This window comes from Labrus mixtus, chromosome 2 (genome assembly GCF_963584025.1).
Source record: "Labrus mixtus chromosome 2, fLabMix1.1, whole genome shotgun sequence".
Classification (NCBI taxonomy): domain Eukaryota; kingdom Metazoa; phylum Chordata; class Actinopteri; order Labriformes; family Labridae; genus Labrus; species Labrus mixtus.
The window spans coordinates 21,040,559-21,060,579 of record NC_083613.1 but is presented as its reverse complement, the minus strand read 5'-3'; the positions used below and the strand labels follow the sequence as shown (position 1 = coordinate 21,060,579).

Genomic DNA, 20,021 nt, shown 5'->3' with positions numbered 1-20,021 from the left:
GTGGCAAAATGGGGCAATGGTGTCAAATGTCTTTAATTGTGTCGTGATATTGTCAAGGAGCCTCGTTGTAGCTTTATTGTTATCATTTGGCCAAAGCACATTGCATAAAAGCCCTCTACTCTCAGACTAATATTTAAATGCACACTCGTAGTCAGACTTATATTTTCCATTTTCTGTATTTGAAGTAGCGTTATAAGGGTAGCGTGGCCGAGCGGTCTAAGGCGCTGGATTAAGGCTCCAGTCTCTTCGGAGGCGTGGGTTCGAATCCCACCGCTGCCATGATTTTGTGTCGAGTACTCCTCATAGTAGGCTACTTGCGTACGAAAATTATATAAGCGCATAAAATGCTACCCTGCTGTGGAAACTTCTCATGTAGGCAAGTCTTCATTGACTCACCAAGCAAGCAATGTGATAATACATAAAACAGTATTTCCTAGGCTCTTCTGAAGGTCAACCGCATGAATCAGCATTCTGTGTCCATATTGGACAGGCACGTGGATGGGTGTCAATGGGTAGCCTAGGTGTGATATGAGGTGTAAAAGCGCACGGAGTAGTCAGAAGACTAGAAAAGCTCTATTTAAACTCAGCAGAGGGACAGTAAACTCAATCTCAGAGGAATATTTATGTTTAAAAAAAACAGCAGTAAGGACCAACATGAAACTACACTGTATTACAACGAAGGGTGTTAATTTATGGAACAGCTGCGGTGATGAAATGAAAACATGTAAAACATTAGGACAGTTTAAACACATTTTCAAAAATAACATATTTAACAAATATAAAATTGAGCAGTCAATGGGGAAAATTGAATCTATATCAGTCGTAAGGTCTGTACCATCTACCAATTAATGTGTGTAATACGTTATATCTGTTTCTTTTGTTACTTTGTTATCTGTATTATTCTACTTTATTTTTGAAAGCTTAGTCTTGGATTAATTGATTAAGCTAAAAAGATAAAAGGGGGTAGGACTGGATAAGTTATTTAACTTCATCCTACACCCTTTTCGAACATGGACTGGTTAAGGAAAAATAATCGAGCCACTACAGAAAGTATGCTTCGATTGCTGTTTGCTTTGTTTGTAATGTATATTTTATTTTATTTTAAAAACATGTTCGAAATTAAAATAAAAAAGTCCATTAACAATTTACATGAAACAAAGCCAAACTCTGAAGTAGAATCAGTCATCATGTTCATATAGGCCTACAGTGACTGTGTTATGAAATCTGACATGTAAAAAAATATAACAACAGGACAACATTTAATATAACAACTTACATCATAGCACATAACACTATAACATTAACAGACGTGACAAAACATACACTTCAAATAACTTGATTTATCCGTTACTGTAGAACTTCAGTTGTGTAAAGGAGCATCAGTGCGCACACAGCTCAGCACAAAAGACAAACAAAAACACACACATACAAGTGGCTGTATTAAAAGCATGATAAATAGGTCAAAAATAATTAGACAATAACACAATGAGGACAGCTCCTGGCAACATAAATGATAAGATGTATGATGTATTCAAAGCTGTTACATCAGTGTAGAGTGTGGATGCTGCTAGTGTATAGCTTGCTTTCACTTTAGCTTATTCCAGACTGCTAACTTAACGTTGTTTTCATTGATTTTTTCATGCAAATAGACAAATAATGTAGCTTGCTGTATGGTCTACTGTACGTATGTGCTCAAGTTCTTTTTTCATTGTTGTTTTGTTGCGTTCTGTTTCTTTGGGGATGTCAAGGTTGCGTTAGGAGTGACTCTTACATTATACCAAATTTACAAAGACATCACCCATACACTAGAAAGAACACACTCAATGTATGTGACCTCTTCTTCTGAATATAGAAAATATTTACACATCAAAATGTAGACCCTGATTGTGTTTGCACAATCAATGGTGTCAGGTGATTCTTTTTGTATGATCAGAAAAAGATGGCGCTGTGAGCGTAGTCATCACACAGCCATGGATGTTCATCTGAACGATGCTATATTGCCATGGCAACACATCAGGTTTCTTGGACCGAATGCTGTTCTTTTGTTTATACCGCAAAATCATCCCTAACACATCTTACTTATGCATGTTCAGACACATACAGTCCTTTATGTTTCCAGTACAGGAGGGATCTATCAGCCTACTTATAGTGTGTTCTTTTTTATATATATATATATATATATATCTTTGTACCTGGCATTTGCTGCTGTTCCCACATATTTGAATATCCTCCTTCTATTTCTTTACCAGACAGACACGTGATAGGTACAGTCCAGAAGAAATTACACTTCACCTAGAACCAAACTTGTCTCAATCAAAAGTTTCAATTTTGTTTGAATTTATAATCTTTATTTAATGTAAACAAAGACTCACTGACATACCTATAAGGGCAACACCTTGTTACACATACAATTTTTTACAATACAAACCCAGACACATTCCAAAAAAACTGAGAGAGAGAGGGAGAGAGAGAGAGAGAGAGAGAGAGAGAAATAGTTCTAGTATTCAGTGTAGTGTTTTCAATCTTGAGACCAAGTCCACAGCAGAAGAATAGGGCAGATTTTATAATGTCATTCCTTGTTGTAAATGTTAGGAGCTAGTTTCTTATTTCCGTGGACTCCAATCTGCCTCTCTCTGCATGTCTGTATTACACTCATATTCCTGTAACCAAATTCACTCTTACACACACAGAGAATAAAGATATACTCAAGATATAGCAAATGTAATAGCCAAGCACAATTACATATAAGAGCACAAAACTATCAGACTTCAACATTGTGTTGCTGTTTATCTGATTTTTCTGATGATACAGATTAATTGTGTTCAGAGCTGGAACATTAAGATAATTAGAAAACAGCATCCTTTGAACATACTTTGTGTATAGCTTCTCAACATGATTTTGATCTTTTCTTGTTGTTTAATAGAAAAGTAAATTCATGTCTTTTGTTTCAAGACTGTTGGTTGTAACCTGGAGATGTCACTTCAGTTTTGGAATGCAATGGAGGATTTTCAATTCTTAATATTTCAAACACTTAACATATTGCAAAAATATTAAACTCATAAGTTTCTTCACCCCCATTTCAGACTCCAATGTTTTCATTATTCTCATTCTAAGAAGGAAGAGAACTTCTTCTCGTTCAATGTTTTCTTCTAATAGAAGTTCCTCTCACTTCCTCTCCTCTTAAACAGGCGTCGTCCTTCTGTTGGCCGCACAGTTTCCCGGCAGCATCTCTGTGTTGTTGTGAGCAGCTGCAGTAGTTAAATCATCTTCATCCATGTCAATTTCACTGTCTTTGAGCGGTGAGGCCAAAGTGTAGAGCATGAACTCTGACCCCACTGTCACAGGTGATGGCAAACCTGCCATTGTGATCTTAGAATCATCTGAGAGGGATGGCTCTCTGTCCCTTAGCAAGGATGTCTGAAAGGACTGTAAGTTGGAGTCTCCTACACTGTGGTTGCTCCTGGAGCTGTACCTGCGGCTGCGGTTGCTGTAGTACCGATTGCGGAAGTAAGACGAGGTGCGGGAGACGGGCGGCTTCATGAGGGAGGGCCGGCCTTTAGTGCGGAGCTGACGGTGTTTTTCTATAAAAACATGCACGGCCAGGACGCCCACCATCTCAGCCAGCACGAAGGACAGAGCTCCGAAATAAAAAGACCAGCCGTATGCGTAGCTCTTCTTGTTGTCGCTCTGGCTGGGGTCACCGGAGTTGGCTGATATGTAGACGATAATACCAATAATGTTGCTGAGACCTGGAAGAAATAAGTCGGTTTTATCTGTTGTTAGTTTTGTTGCTGTGTGTATGTCTTCTTATCTTTTAAACTGTCTGACAGACAGACAGATGGACAGACATGAGAAAAAGACAGGTAGACGGACAGTTAAATAGACAGACTGACAGGAAACAGACAAGCAGGATGTCAGGCAGACAGACAGACAGACACAAAGGCAGAATAAAAGACAGGAAGACAAATGGAGGGAAAGACAGACAGACAGAGAGGTAGAATGAAAGAAGACAGACAGAAAGGAGACAGGCAGAATGAGAGACATACAGAAAGGGTTACAGGTAGAAAAGAAAAATAGTTAGACTGACAGGCTGACAGACATAAAGACAAACAGGGAGGGAGAAAGACATATGATGAGACAAAAGTAGACAGACATAAAGGCAGCAGGCAAAAACATTGATTATTCGTTTTGTTTGGGTGTGCTTCTAACCTGCAGAAACAAAGAGTATCCCTGCACAGAGGATGACATTGTAGCGTGACTTGTAGAACTCACTGGCAGCTACACAAACACCTCCGAGGAATAATAACCCCACGCTGAGGATGGGGAACAGGCTGGAGGCTCGTACTGCTCCTGAGGCGATAAAATGGGTAAATTATAACATTTGCGTATAGGCTACATGTACCTTCTATTTAGGATTTTATACATACAGACATTTATTACTCACGTAGTAAATACTCTGCAGCGTCCTGCTCATAGTCTCCATCTTCAGCAAAATGGTCGATGTCTTTGCAAACACCCCGAAATGTACCTGCAGAAAAATAAAGAAAAAAAACCCAAATAAATATATAGTATTACTATCAATTAATTTGATAATAACTTTGCCTTTGGGTTTCTCAGTTCTGTTTGATTATATAACATGAGACACATACTGAGACATTTATAGCGGACACATTATGTTTGACCCTGTAAACTTGGTTTTCTCCATGTTCACATGCAATATATGATGCTATCAATCTGATTAGCTGTATTGTGTTGATATTTGTCTGACTTTGTACAATTCAGCCTGATCAAAAAGTACTATGAATAAAAGCAATAACTGTGTCTCCACCTCCTGTGTACATTTAGACATGAATGTGAGAGCCTGGCAGCAGTGGTTTAAATCAGCCGTTCACACACTTTTTGGCTCAAAACAAAATAATGATCACATATATTGGAATTTGGAATTTGTAAGTTTTGAGCAGATCGACCAATTACTTACCAGTGTTTCACTGGTAAGTAAGTGAAACACTGCTTACTCTACCATTCAGATTTTTTTTAAGTCTTTCAACTAAATATTGGCTCAAAGGATTTTCTTATTGGGTATTCCTATTAGGTCCTTTTTCTGCAAAAAATAAAGTAGAATGACTTATAAACATTAACATTTCGAAATTATTAAAGAAAAAATACAACTGGAATTAAATAAGTAACAATTGAATGTTATGTAATTAAAACAATAAGTACATTGAACTCACACTTTGATCCTGTAGAAATTAATGAACCAGCTGCACACATGTTTCCTGTTGCCACTAACCTTTGGCCCAGCTGTGCCTTTCCACATTTGCACACAGGGATTTATTGATAAACGTGTCCCTCTGCACTGCACTGATTGACCAGTTATTGATGGTGTGACTAGTCGCCATGGTTACCAAAATAATACTCGCTCAGCAGCTGCAACTCGGGCCACCATGAGCAGGTCAGAGGGAAAAGCACACAACTAAGAAGGCTTTTATTCTAATTATTGTCAGGGTACAAATAGAGATTAGGTAACATTTGTTTTGCACCTTTTCTCCTCACGATTTGTTTGCTTTCAAAGTACCATTAGGTCTTTATCAGACTGCTAATGTGGTGGGCACTTCTGTTTTAGCTTGAAATGAAAGCGGGAAGATGCTACCATTAGGATATTAAGGATGTCTGTCTGAGAAGCCTGTGGATCTTTTGTATGTCCCATTACTGTTTATGTCTTTCTTGTGATTTAATACAGATAAAATAACATTAAACAGATTTAAAGTGAAATAATAAAATCTTCAACGAATAATGTATATCAGAAATGTTGACACACACACACACACACACACACACACACACACACACACACACACACACACACACAAACACAACAACAACAACAACAACAAAGAGGAACCAGAGAAAGCATTGATGTCCTTTGCATTATTTTTTTACCTATCCATTAAACCATTTAGCTAAACTAAGACGTTGTGGGAGCAGAAGCAGAGGGAGGGATGAGAGGAACAATAGAGTTGAATTTTTTCATTTCATTGAGAAAATAAGAAAAGCTGATTCTATTAGAAAAACGTTAAATATTTTAAATGTCATTTCCATAGACAACATATCCAATACTTAACCCCCTCCTGCCCACCATAAAATGCATCTTCATGAATTTTGCCATCAATCAGAAATAACCCATAGGTAAAATACAGGCACGAGTGTTTGAAGCTTTTTTTTTGTGCCAACAAAGCATTTCAGTAGGTAAAGATATTTTAAAAGAAATGAGAACTTGTCTCAGTGAAGAGATGTGCCCACAAATCTGAAATCAAGTTTTTCACATGGTAATTTTGAAGTGGCCTTAAAAACCGGTTACAAAGTACAATACAGCATATTTTGTCTTTATTTTTGAAAAATGTCTGTTTTCTTTCCTTGTTGAAACTTAGAAAAAGGTGCCAGATACCTGCTAATGGTTTGTTGACTGAATAACCTTTGTCTGTTTTGTTTCATTTTTTTGTCTTGTAAGTGTTTTTCCCCCAAAGGAAGACATTGAATTTCGACTACAGGCTTTACTGTTATCAGCCTTGGATATATTAAATGTTTGAGGCTCTTGTACTGTACTTGAGTATTTCTATTTCATCTATTTAGACACGCTAGGCCATTACAAATGTCCAATCCATGACAATTAGGAAAAGTCTGTCCTATCTTTTCTGACTCCACTGTTTGGCTCGGGTTGGCCTACTATTTTGGGGATTCATATTTTAGGCCTCTAAACATATGAGGAGTTCTGTGAAGCAGTGGTATTGACGGAACATCTCAACAGTATATTGGCCTAAAAAGGTTAGACTAATTTGATTCAGACAATAATAATCTTAAGAACTTTTTAACACTAAAGCACTCTAAATGGATTACTTTTGTGCTTTGAGTTGGCTAAATTTAGTTTTGAGATTATGTAGCCTACTATAAAGGCTAGCCTACTAAATAATCACTAACCTACAGGACATAGCCTACTCGCTAAGAGTTATTTTATGCTATAGTGTTGCTATATTTACTCTAGTCTGAATACTTTCTCTACCACTAGGAAGTTACTTGGATTATTTTTATATTTTATACTGTAGGCCTTAATAATTCAGCAACATCCTCATTGGAAAAAGTAGGCTGCAGAAAATAGGTCTATAGGCTATGGCTACTCTCCAATAAGAACAAAAAAGGCATGCACGCAGATATGACTATTGGTTGCTATAGCTACTCAAAGGTTCAGCTTTGTTCGTGAGATCTCTTCTCAGTAGTAGAAACCTTGTTAATTCAGTAGTGACAGGAGTGTCTTTCATACCCTCGGTGCAGCAGGTCCTCCACAGACCGGAGTGGGTCAGGACCTCCTCATTTTTGCGGACGGTGTCGTTGTCGTTTTGGCTCTTGGAGCGACACACTCCTCGAGAGTACAGCCAGTAGTCCGTGCCAACGGCGATGGTCATGAGGCTGAAGGCGCAGAAAGCTCCCGCCGTGGTCAGCAGCATCATGACACCCCGGTTACACACCCTCATGTCGGCTACCTCCTTCTCGCCGCGGAGGGGACAAACACCAGCGGGATTTAACAACTTTGCATAACTTTCCCTCGGTGTCTTTTCTTTGTGTGGATCCAGTCGGCAGAAGGAAACTCGGATTTGATGCACATTTTCTTTAACCTTCGCTGTCCTCTTGGATATCTGTGCAGGTTTAGTGACGACTCATTCGTCCCTGAACTTTACACCGAGTTGTGATACTTTCGTGTCAAGGGCGCAGAAGAGAATCACGGGATTTTGCTTTGTTGTCATACCACAAAACAAGAAGTAAAAGAGAAAGAAGTAAATTCAGGCGGAAACAAATTGTTTTTAAAAGAAAGGCAAAAAAAAAAAAAGCTCGTTTAAAAAATATATCTTATACATCAGCGCTCATCTGGACACCTTCTAGTTCATTGAAGCTCAACTCTGTGTTGCATTAACATCATAACCCCGCCTCCCACTGTGTGTGTCTGTGTGCGTGTGGGTTCCTGTTAATCAGCATGCTACTACTACCTCAAAGTGTACAGCCGGATTCAGTTTACAACGTTATCCACCGATTCAGCACCATGGACAGCAGCACAGTGACAACAATTGGAGTAGTTTCAGATTAAAAATAGGAAATTCTAAAGTAACACAATTCTCGCCAAACAATTTTGCTTTGTGCTTTTTATAACATTATTCCAAAAAAGCTACATAAATAGCTTACTTGTTCAGCATTGAGAACATTGTCACATTTCCTTTTTTTCTTGAAGTTATAGAAATAAAGAATAAACAACTATTTCTGATGGTGTTTTAAGCGAAATTGTCTGTGATGGGCATCGTTCAATGATTCATGAGAAAGGGTTTTGGGGGCTTGCTGTAGCCCTGAACAGTTTCTACAGCCAATAGGCCCTAAGGTTGCTCATAACCGCAAACAACCATAAAGAAGGACAATTTTGTTAGGAGGCAAAATCTTCTGTTTCAATATTTCAATCATCACAGGGCTCTTTTTTATCTGAGATATGTAGGATAAAGTTTAGAGTAAGTTTATTAACACAAACCTAACCCTCAGTAAATCATAGAGCAATCATATACAAGGACACATGCTATTGTTGCTGTTGCTATTAAAACATTTAGTTATAGACACAGAAAGTAGAATAAAATTACATTTTAATTTTGAAATATTTATTTTTCCTGGTTACAACTGAAAGGATGGGCTAATAGTGTGGAGTACAAGGTTCAACCTTTTCTTCCATATGTGAAGAATATGTGCATTGAATGCATCGATGCTTTTTTAAGAGCCTAGGACATAGCAAAAAACAACCACATTGGACTGCATAACATTTTAAGGTACACTGAATAAAGTTTATTACATAATACTTTAACAATCTCAATAATTTACAGCCTAAAAATATGAATTCCATTTTAACTCCTTATAAGTTATGTATGAAAGCTATTTATTTATCATATGTACTTTATATTTAAATCCTCAAGATTCCATCCAATATGATATGGGAGAAGGGTTGCCCCTTGATTTGAACAAAAAAAAAAAAAATCTGAATATAAATATTTAAGGTTTTGAATATAAATTGACATGAGACTTCTGGGATGAAACCAAGCTAAATTATACAGGACAAATATTTGGATGGCAACCTAGACACTTGCAGTCCAACCCAGCGACATGCCTGAAAGTATTCTTGATATATTGAACTAACTGCTTTTAATACAAAACACTCCTTTTATTTTAGAACCTTTTTTGAAAACAGTTTATTTGCAGTTTTCCAACTGGTTAAGTTGTTACATAGAGCATGCATGTAAAGTTGTAGTCACTGCTCTAAAGTCACTGTGTAAGATGTTTAAAGAGTAACCACACTCTGAAATGGTTCTTGTAGCTGTCAATATGTTATTATATTGCTTATGTAGATACACGTAATTTTAAGATATTTTCAACTCAAGTCAAACAAAACATCTGCAGTACCATTTTTTTACAAAGAAAAACTGAACCTTTCACACTTGTTGGAGAGACATCTGTGACATTATGCCAGGAACTTCAAACGAGTGCTGATATGGTGATTTGTTCAAACCAGTAAACACACCAACCAGTTACCAAAATAACATCATTATAATCACTTTAATGTAGGTATCATATTGTGAGTATCTCTCACGCGCAGGTAAAGACAGCGCATGCAAAACATGTATACTGTCCTGTTACACAATATCTTCAGTTGGATTAAAAAAGTTGCCCTCTTCTCCTCCTCTTCTTCTTCTTCTGCTACTTCCTTTTGCATAGAAAACACTTCATTCTCCCCTCTTCCCCCTCTCCCTCTTGTCTTATACTTTTCTTGTTTCCCCAGTTCCTCTCCTTAAAATGTAGTGAGTGTTAGTTTGGGACAAGAAAGGACTTGGGTAGGAAAAAGAAAGAATTGAGTTTAAATTAAGATTGAAGGAAAGGAAAGAGGAGGAGTAGAAGGGGAGACAGTGAAAGCTCGGAGTAGTGGCAGGGATAAAGTGCAGAGAGAAAGGGAGATGGGGCAGTGTGGAATGGTAGAGCAGTGTACAATAACATGAAACCATCTCTAGCTCCAGATCCCATTCCTATTTACACATACACGAAAACATACAGAAATATTACATCTACTTTATATGTTCTTTTCACTCATATTTTCTTATCAAGGACAGCAAAACAGTCTTTGTTCCGTGCTTCATAAAGCAAACTCTTTCGCCACACATATTTTGACACTATTAGAAACAGCGTACATGGTATTCATGGTGGAAACCTGATTTCAAAACTCACTTGCATCAATAAATACAAAACACTGAGGGGGTTTTCTTTCTCTGTGATGTCAAAAGCAAATTTTAAGGAGCTACTGTACCAAAAAAAATGGCATGCATAGAGGAGCTGCACCACAAAGACTGTATAGGCCTACACAGCACTTACCCACTGCTTACACAGTGCCATAAAAAAGAGAAAGAGCAAGAGACTAAAAGACAGAGACAATTTCTAGTATCACTGTCTTACAAGAATTTAGGGGGTTTCTCTTGGTTTTTTTTTTGCATCAGTTTGGAAGACAAGACATGCTTAAGTTTAAGGACTAACTTAGACATAAGCTTATTATTCAGGACTTTTATCATTCAACATGTTCCTTTTTTTAAAACCATAACCACGTGTCTCCGTGTGTTCTGACTTTGCCTACTTTTGGAGACATGTTGTAGTTGACAGACCATTTAGGAAGGTTTGTCAAACTGGAGACAAGACCCGTGCCCCCATTATCAGGAAAAATGAGAGTTTTGTCAGTGGTTAAGGTAAAGGCAAGGTTAAGGTAATGGTACGGGTTGGTCTCCAGGAGAGGAATCTATGTCAATGTAATGTCCTCAAAAGTTCACAAAATATGCGTGTGTTTGTGTATGTGCACTTGTACATACATCTTTGTTGGGACTAAAAACATTTTTAGACCTTCAGAGTGAGGACATTTTGTAAAGTGAGGATATTTTTGGCTAGTCCTCACTGTTTGACAGTTCTGACTTTGTTTTAGGTTCAGGTTAGGTTTAGGGTGAGATGAATGTACTGTCAATAAGTGTCATTTCACTAACAGTATATAAGTACAAGTGTTTGTGTATGTGTGTGTATGTGTGTGTGTGCGTACATGACTTATTGATCATGGAATGTTTATGATGCAACTTTTTCTCTTTAAAGAGAAGAAAAATCAAGTAAACAAACACACTAACGAAGATCAATAAGAGCACATTCACTGTGACTCATAGTCATCAGGCTTAGTATTGACCTGCTCACCATGAGGTCCTGTGAATACTACACATGCTTGAAGTGTTTTGAAAACTGGTTGTTGACAAAAGGACAAATTTACCAGAAACCAAGTACTAGAGGTTATATCCGTCGGCAGTTTTACCTTATTCTACTGCTTTTGTGTTTTCTGATGTGTCAAATGTGGGGGTTCATGTTCTTCCATAAAGATGCTGGTTTGGTTTGAATTGGAATAAGATGCTGTTGCTTTAGCTTAAGGGTATTGAGTGTAGGTGGTTTGATGATATGCATCTTTGAACTGGGAACAAAAGTCTTCTCCAGCTGTGTCAAATGAGCAACATGAACTTTTCAGACTTGGATGATGAATTCTGGGTTGGTGTAGGAGAAGCCCTGAAACTCATTCTGGTCCAGATTCATAATGAAGAGCTTGTCTGTGGGCGTCAGCTCCACCACCATCTTTGTGAACTCCTTGTCGAAGTTACCAACGTCACGGCGAGATTTCTGTGGCAGAAAGAAAAGAAGGATGGAAAATGTGTGAGAAAAATAAAGTCATTAAGTAATTTGTACGGATTAGGGAAGTACAAAGATGACAGACATTATGATCAACTGTCCCCTTAAACCATAGTGATGAAAGCTAGAGAAGAAGAGCTTATCTATTTCAGCACACAAGAAGACACAATTTGCAGAGTTGGGAAAAACAATGATTTGCGAGTCACAATTATACTAAATCTAGACATCAGTCAAGACAAACAAGTCCCAGATCAACTTTGTGTACTGAGATTGTGTTTATAGTCCTAAACAAGTCATTATTAAATGGGGTTGTGCCTAGATGTGCCACATTTACTTGTGGTTGTGTCTTTATTTTGATAATTTCTACTGTGTACCATAGTAAAACACAGCATTGGACTTACTCTCAGACGACTGGAGTTTGAGTCCCATGTGAAACCCAGCTACATGTTTAGCCCCGCCCCCGACCGTGATCTTCTCCCCATCCATGACTAAGTAATTTTGATCCCTACACCAAAACCTAATTATGAAAGAGCCAACGTTTGTTAGCTTTGTAGGTTTGATACCAAACTTTACAGGTACAATTGATGAATTGCACATTTCCAGCCCTGAACTAATTAGAAATGCTCAATGCTGAAATCACCACCTACAAAATGTCCTGTACTAGGTGGTATAGCCTCATAGCAGTTTTTAAAGGGGATAATGTCGTAGTATTAAGGTTTCTAGTCAATGTGGATAGTTACTCCAGTGTGGAACTAATGATGACAGGAAGCGCCATTTGTTTTAATGTTTGCTCTAGAGCCTGGCCTTTAGTTCTGAAAACAAACTTGAAAACATTTGAACCTATCTTTTAAGTCTTAGTTTTAGCAACAGACTCGTGTTGATATGTAATAAATCAAGTTGTCCAGTTGTTGTTTTTTCCAAGTCTAAGTACACTCTAGTCAACACCTCTGCTCATCTGAAAATGGTGGCGACGCATGGAGTCTAGACTCAGAAAAAATACTAATGACTCCATACATGACTAGGGGAGCAAGTCAACAAAAAACAGACACAGCCTGCATTACAAGCCAAAGATGAAAAGGACCCATCAAAACATTTCAACGCAGACAACAAAAGATGTGAGCAAGACCCAAGACAAACGTCCGAAGCCAGAGAGGAAATGTTCCAGAGCAGAACAGACAAGGATCAATAAGACAGACCAGCTGCATACCAAACCACAATCCACTAACCCAAGATTCACACAGTGAGGTGAAGTAGTGAGTCTCATGCACACACACACACACACACACACACACACACACACACACACACACAAAGCATTTAGTTTCCTACCTCCTCCACATGTCTCATCACAGGGACTCCAGCTGAAATGAGGAGATGCTGAAAAAATCCCCACCTAATGGTCCAAGATTTCAGGTACTCATTCAGCTCATTTTTGTTTACAAGGCAGGTGTGACCCTCCACGTTTACGTCTGAAATGTGTATTCATCTTAAATTGAGAATTCATTTTTGTCAAAATATTATTTCTTCACCCTAGAAATCAAAACCAGTTTAATGTTCCATGAATAGTTTGTTATGATGGAGGCAGACGCATCTGGCTGTAGATGTTTTCCCTGATGTGTTTGTGGATGATCTTGACAAGCATTTTCTGTTCAAATTTGTTATTTGTTTCTTTTAATGTCCAATTATGTCATTTTTGTATTTGTATGTTTGGCTGCTCGTTGTTTGTGTGAAACTCTGTTAACTGTGCTGCTGCCTGCCTTGGCCATCAACAAGTTTCTTTCCCGGTTAAATAAAGGTTAAAGAAAAATTTAAAATAATAATAATATTGTCTTTCTTTATGTTTTTAAGCTTAGTCAGTCATCTTGTTTTAGCTTAGCAAGAACCCAAGTACACGTAGTGTCAAATTTAAGTGTTACCATTTTGGTTGTGGCAACATTAACAAGGCAGACACAGATGTAGTCTGGCAGGCACCAGTGAGTATATTATCAGTTTCCAGTCATACAGGACAATTACACAATTCACAGAAGCATCTCTCTCATCCAGAACAATTAATCCAAATATCTCTCTGTTATATCTATTTATATTTATTTATCCCTTTTCTATCACTCAATATGTCACTACTGATATAACATCATCACAATAAGTGCTCTCGTTTTACACCTGTAAGAATTATTGTCTTGATCAACGAGCATCTTTAGATAACAGAAACAAATCTGAAATGCCACATCCCTTTTTTGATACAAGCTCAAAGAACAAGATTTGACACATAACTATCCTGCATCTGACACAGTAACAAAGAAAAAAAATACAATCTGCCTCACAATAAAACATATCTTGTCAGACATTCATTTTATACATAAAAATAACTTTCCAATGGTATTGTGTTGTTGGACAGAAAAGCTATATGCATATTCTAATAGTTATACATGTACTGCAAAATGGCACAAGATGGCTGCGCTTCATCACAGTTTTTGAGGACAGTAATTGTCAACATCCTCATGATTCTTAATCATATTTTGGCACTTTTGAACATCCTGTTTTTGTAAGCTAACAGACTACCAGCCTCACAAGACTTGACTGAGCTTTGTCACATCCTGCAAAAACGGTTGTAAATCATCTAAAAGATATGCCCTCTGATAATCACAGCACAGTGTTATGTGGTGAATGTTTAAAGAAATGATAAGAGAAAAATAAGCTGTCAGTCCAAAAACATTGACTTGATGCAGACTTAAACTCTTGTAGATGCAGGTATTCAGAATTCTGTCCTCTGACTAGTAGAAGATTAAATCAGCAAAAGTTCTAAGATAAGCTCACCACAGCACTGACTGAACATAAAGTGTAGAACTATTTGGTCCTTAGAGAAGGGAAATCAACATTAATAAACTCATTAGTAATCAAACAATCATAGCAAAGCAAGATTTCAGTTTCACTTCCACTGTGTGAATATTACCAATATGTGATCATACTACACTTATCAATATTACTGATAGGTTGTCATAGTCAATATGCATTTACAGGGAGGGTGACACAGAGACAGAACAGGATCAGGTCAGCCAAGAAGTCAGACTCGGACATGAACCTGCTAGTGTGGAGGAACAACATTTCTGCACTTGAGATAGAAATACAGCCAGTAGAGTTGATATGAGAGCAGCAGTGTACAATGACTTGCTAAACCAAAGAAAACTAAAAATCTGTCTCATCACTGGTAAAAAAAAGACCAGATTTATACCAGCAACTTGACAAATTACGAAGAGATTATCAGCACTAGAGCACCCGTCTGCACTTCCATATGCACCTTGTTCCAAGAAGAAGAAATTGATTGTTGCTTTTTGGGTGATTCAGTGATTTAATTTAATTTCTGAGGATGAGATGATAGGATTGATACCACTCTTTTGTGGTCCCATCAAATACAGAGCTGAAGTGACAAAACATGTTTCTATTGGGGAAGACCCTCACACAAAAAAGGCAAGGATCACATCGGTGAACAAGACTACTGCTAGTGAGCTTTTGTGCTAACAAGCTTACCGCTAACTTCTACTGGGTACAAAATTGTATGCAAGTCCTTTTATGAGGCAGCACACCTTTACATTTATTTTTCAAAAAGAAAAAAAGGATTTAAGTCCACAGACAATATTTGTGACTCTGTATGGATGTACTTAGGCACATTGGTGCTCTGAGCTTAATGCTAATGTTAGCAAGCTAAATCATAGACTGTATAAATAAAGTGGATCTATTCTCTGGATCTGAAAAGTGAAGCCAATGCAAAAGTGCCTTAAATGTGCCTTTTTTCTAAGGACCTTTCATCTTACTTAAGTTTTTAAGGGTTCCTTTTTATAGCCACATGTTCATTTTTTAAGCATTATGGTTAAATTCAGAGAAAAATAGAAAATAAAGTTAAGTATTGTTAAGCTTTTACAGCAACTTGTACATTTTTTTGTAATAAACTTTCATTTTTTGCTTTAATTCAACCATCTAATCCTACTATGGTAACTTCTGGCCCCCAAAAAACAATACGTTTGCAATGGCCAAACTGCAGGCATGACATGTAGATCCTCAAACAAGATGTCATCGTTGGTAGGTCCACTTCTTTTATAAAGTCTATGGCTATAATTCTCTAAATGACAACGTTAACTTGCCTTTGTTAAGTAGGTATAAACCATGGTTGACAGTGTTCATTATCTTAGTTGAGCGAGATTGGCATGCTTACATTTGCTTATAATGGCAGAGTAAAAAAGTAAAGCTATGGATTATATTTTCCTTCTAGACAATAGAATCACAGTGATAAGGTATCATTAAGCTACTGCTAAAACACACAAAAAAACAACAACCTTTTTGCAATTTTCCCCTATGCTGTAAAGAAGTTCACTTTTTACCTATTAGCTTCTAAGAGCACCAGTAGAAAAGACAATGGTGCTAACGAAATGTAGCTTAAAGCTGCCTTAATCCGTCATGTGACCCTTGCCTTACAGGTCTTAGTGGCTGCTTGAGAATCATCTGCTTTTAGACATTTTTATGATGCAACTCTACAATTTATAGGTTTTTCTTTTCTAACCAGCACTTGTGTGCAGCATCTCTGCTTGTCTCCTCACTGATATGACAAAATGTTTGATAGTAGTAACTCTGAACAACTACTGAACTCAACATGAACAAATATGTCTCAATATTAACGTTATTCTTTTTTTTAAAAACAAGAAAGCCAGATAACAATTAGGGGGAGCTGTACTTTTATTTTAACTTAGGAGAGAACAAGGCTAGTTGTTTCCCCTGCTTTCAGTCTACATTTTAAGCAAAGCTAATCACCCCCTGGCTACAGCTCTGTATTTCATGCACAGATATGAGTCTGCAACAATGTCCACATCCATTCCTCAGAAAAGAAGAAACTGTTTTGCACAAATTGTGTTACATTCCTTTAACATTTCCCCCAGCTGAATGCAGCCTGGATATGACAACAAGGGGATTTTTGTGTTGTTTTCATTTTGTATTTTGTATCCCAAGTGTGGGGGGGTTCCTAGTGCAGCGCAATGATATGTAGCATGGTCATTGAATTGTGTTAGGGTACTCAGGGTTAACAAATGAGAAGCCTTGGAATTCTTCCTGGTCCAGGTTGGCTATAAGCTCTTGATCTGGGGGGGTCAGCTCTGGGGGGTGGCGTGTGAAAAAGCGATCAAAGTTCTCCGCATCACGCCCACACTGCCGTGAAGAGGAGAGGAGAGAGAGAGATGGAGAGAGATGGATGCAGGATGGAGTGAGTTTGATGAGATTGTGAAGAAAAAAAGGACAACAACAAACAACAAAGAGAAAGAAGAGAAATACAACTAAAACATGGCATCAACCAATCAAATCACTCACAGCCGAAACTGTGGAATTCCATTGGTCCGTACATGAATCAATGACATCTCAGCTTCATCATTGGTGACTACACTCACAAACCTCAGCTCTGTATTTGTCAGAGTAGTGACCAATGGCAGGCGATGGTCGGGTTAGGAAGAATGCCCTCTCTAATCCTTTTTATAACTTACCTTGAAAGTCTGATAATGCTTTTTCCTTCCATTCTTTGACAAAATTCTTAAAGTAATCAGTGCAGTGCAGGTAAAGTTCAAACTATGAACTAAGAGTATTTTGAATGTACTCACAGCTTTCGGTTTGAAAGGGGGCTGGACCTCTTTATTCTCCAGTTTTTCCCAATCTATATAGCGGAAGAAGGCGTGCTCCTTGATGTCTCTCTCCCCCTCTGGACCACAGCCTAGACGCTTACCTGGGTGCTTGGTCATCAGCTAAAAAACACATAAAAGACGCACAAAGTGAGAGGAGTTTGGACATGCATGTGTGTGTCTGTGTCTACTTCATCCATCCCTTTTTCAAACTGATCCACACACATTAGTCATTTGCTAAAGTCAGTCACTTTGCTTGAGTCATAAAGCATTAGCGAGGAGGGGATAAATAATCAATTGCATTCTGTTCGGGATATAAAATAAACTTTAAAGATGTATACAATTTTATTACTTTTTTAATATCCATCACATTTTTCACATTATATTTTATTTGCAATGCAATTTTAATAAATGCCATAAACCTACAACAGTTACATAAGTTACAGCCATTTGACCACAACTTCACCCCGCTTATGTAGTGCTTTATGGCAACAGAGAGAGCAGCTTAATTTGAATTAATTACCTCAAGTGATGTCACTTAAGTCAGTGTGAAAAGTTGAAAGCATTGTTAATAATGAAAGTTCCAAGTTCATTTTTGTCCATCATGTATCCAACAATGTTTGAGGATTGCAATGTTAAACTTGTGCTACTGCAGCTAAACAGAGCTAACATAATGTACAAGCTCAAATAAGGAAGACAATTAAAAGCATCACGGTTTATCTGAACTTAATCTGATAAGTAACAGTATCTTAAATACAATTCAGGGCAATTTTGTCCACTCCCAACACCTATCTCCACCCATCGTGGTAGATGGCTTGCGTATCTCCTTTCTAAATTAATTTGTACTTTTATTTCCCTTTTTGTGTCCAGGAATGACCTGCAAAGTTCTTAACTCCAGCTGAGAGCTTACACTGTTCCACAGTGACCAGTGTTTGAATTTGATAGGGAGAGGGTTTAAGGAGCATGTTAGGACTGAGTCTCTGTGTGAATGTGGATTTGAGTATACATTCTCACCCCTTTGCAGATAGCAACGGCTTCTTTGGACATGGACTTAGGGTAAGAGACATGATGCTCCATGATGGACTGGAACAGCTCATCCTCATCCTCTCCATCAAAAGGTGGCTAAAAGGGAACAAAAACACTTCATCATTTCCTGTTGTGGTAAAAATCATCTGTTCCCAGCAGTTCCCTCCACTGGTGCATACCGACCTGGCCTGCAAGCATTTCATAGAGCAGCACTCCAAATGCCCACCAGTCCACAGATTTCCCATACGGTTGATAAGCTATGATCTAGAAGACAAAATGTTACATTGCTTGATTTTTAGAAGTTAAAAAGTGTAATTAAGCAGATCCAAAACTCCACACACCTCTGGAGCTATATAGTCTGGTGTTCCACAAAAAGTCTTTGTTGTAATCCCATCGAACATGTTCTCTTTGCACATTCCAAAATCTGCAATCTTTATGTGACCTTCAGAGTCCAGCATCACGTTGTCCAGCTTCAGATCTCTGGAAAACACACACACACACACACACACACACAGTATTACTAACACCACACCTGAAGTTTAAATAACTATAAACAGATTAAAGTGATTCCCAAATGGACTCACCGGTACACAATGCCTTTGGAGTGAAGGAAGAAGAGTCCGATGGCAATCTCTGCAGCATAGAACCTGAAATACAAACAGCAGTTTATATATTAATTATGATGTGGAAAGGTAGTACAGTTTGTGTCATTGACAGATAATATGAATAAAAGAGCATACTTTCTGGCACTTTTATGAGGATGAAAACTTTAGGTTTGTTAATTTAAAATGTATTATATTAAGTATTTTTACTTTCAGCACCATTTTTTAGTCACCAGCATTGATACCATGACTTTTGTCATCTTGTTCAAAAAGCCTGTTTGGAGCTTAACCAGTGCTCTGATTTTGTATGAAAAATATGACTTTGGTTAAGTTTCACGTTAGCAGCTGTATCAAAACTCAACAATCACCTCAAACTGAACTTTTTAAAATGTTTTTTGTTTGTCACAAAAGCTCAAAATAGTTCAAGGGTACAGACATCTAAGAATCCCAGATTCGCTGTGAAGCTGATAATACAATGCAGTGTTTAGCTGGTGAGAGAATACTGCATTTAATGTTTTTTAAAGTTCAAAGTTGAAGTATGTGGTTGTACTCACACAGCATGAGGCTCTTTGAACTTGCCGACTTGTTGGATCTGGTACATGAGGTCTCCTCCGTTTATGTACTCCATGACAAAATACAATCGGTCCTGTAGGACATAGACGAAATGGTAATGAAAGAGAGGAGAAAAAATGACCAGTGGGTATGTACAAAATGACCTGGATGTTGTCCTAATCCTGAATTAAACAGCCTCCATCTATCATTTATACAACCCATTTTCCTGAAGAGTTCAGCTTTAGGATTTTTGCATAAATCAAGTCAATCAAATAATATTCAAGTCTTTCATTATGTTCTCAAGTTGCAGTGTTTCTCTTCCCACCTTTGAAATTTTGGCTTTGTTGTTTACATGCTTATCTACCCCAGCCTCGCAAACTGATGGCTAGGTGGTTTGATTATATCAAACAGAACTGAC

General features: G+C 37.8%; 2 protein-coding genes and 1 non-coding gene across 4 annotated transcripts in view; 1 reads left to right on the top strand and 2 right to left on the bottom strand.

Moving 5' to 3' along the window:
• The first annotated feature begins 197 nt into the window (after window positions 1–197).
• trnal-aag (transfer RNA leucine (anticodon AAG)) lies at window positions 198–279 on the top strand. Its single transcript has one exon. It is a non-coding gene; the product is annotated as a tRNA-Leu (tRNA).
• Window positions 280–2,186: 1,907 nt separating this feature from the next.
• Window positions 2,187–8,003, bottom strand: cacng3a (calcium channel, voltage-dependent, gamma subunit 3a). The gene is made up of 4 exons (XM_061055758.1): window positions 7,316–8,003; window positions 4,445–4,528; window positions 4,210–4,350; window positions 2,187–3,749 (listed from the first exon to the last, which is right to left on the bottom strand). The coding sequence occupies exons 1-4, from the start codon at window positions 7,524–7,526 to the stop codon at window positions 3,181–3,183; spliced, it is 1,005 nt and encodes a 334-aa protein (XP_060911741.1). The 5' UTR covers window positions 7,527–8,003; the 3' UTR covers window positions 2,187–3,180.
• A 1,613-nt stretch (window positions 8,004–9,616) lies between these two features.
• LOC132988452 (protein kinase C beta type) overlaps window positions 9,617–20,021 on the bottom strand; it is a 40,644-nt gene continuing 30,239 nt past the window's right edge. The window contains exons 11-17 of one of the 2 annotated variants that reach the window (XM_061055874.1): window positions 19,606–19,697; window positions 19,034–19,096; window positions 18,791–18,929; window positions 18,633–18,713; window positions 18,438–18,545; window positions 17,406–17,546; window positions 9,617–11,763 (exon numbers count right to left, since the gene is read on the bottom strand). In XM_061055874.1, coding sequence (XP_060911857.1) covers window positions 11,611–11,763; window positions 17,406–17,546; window positions 18,438–18,545; window positions 18,633–18,713; window positions 18,791–18,929; window positions 19,034–19,096; window positions 19,606–19,697 — 777 coding nt within the window. In that variant the 3' untranslated portion in view covers window positions 9,617–11,610. Of the gene's footprint in view, window positions 11,764–13,728; window positions 16,963–17,405; window positions 17,547–18,437; window positions 18,546–18,632; window positions 18,714–18,790; window positions 18,930–19,033; window positions 19,097–19,605; window positions 19,698–20,021 lie in introns of those variants that run through there. The other variant, XM_061055865.1, reaches the window with a different exon arrangement.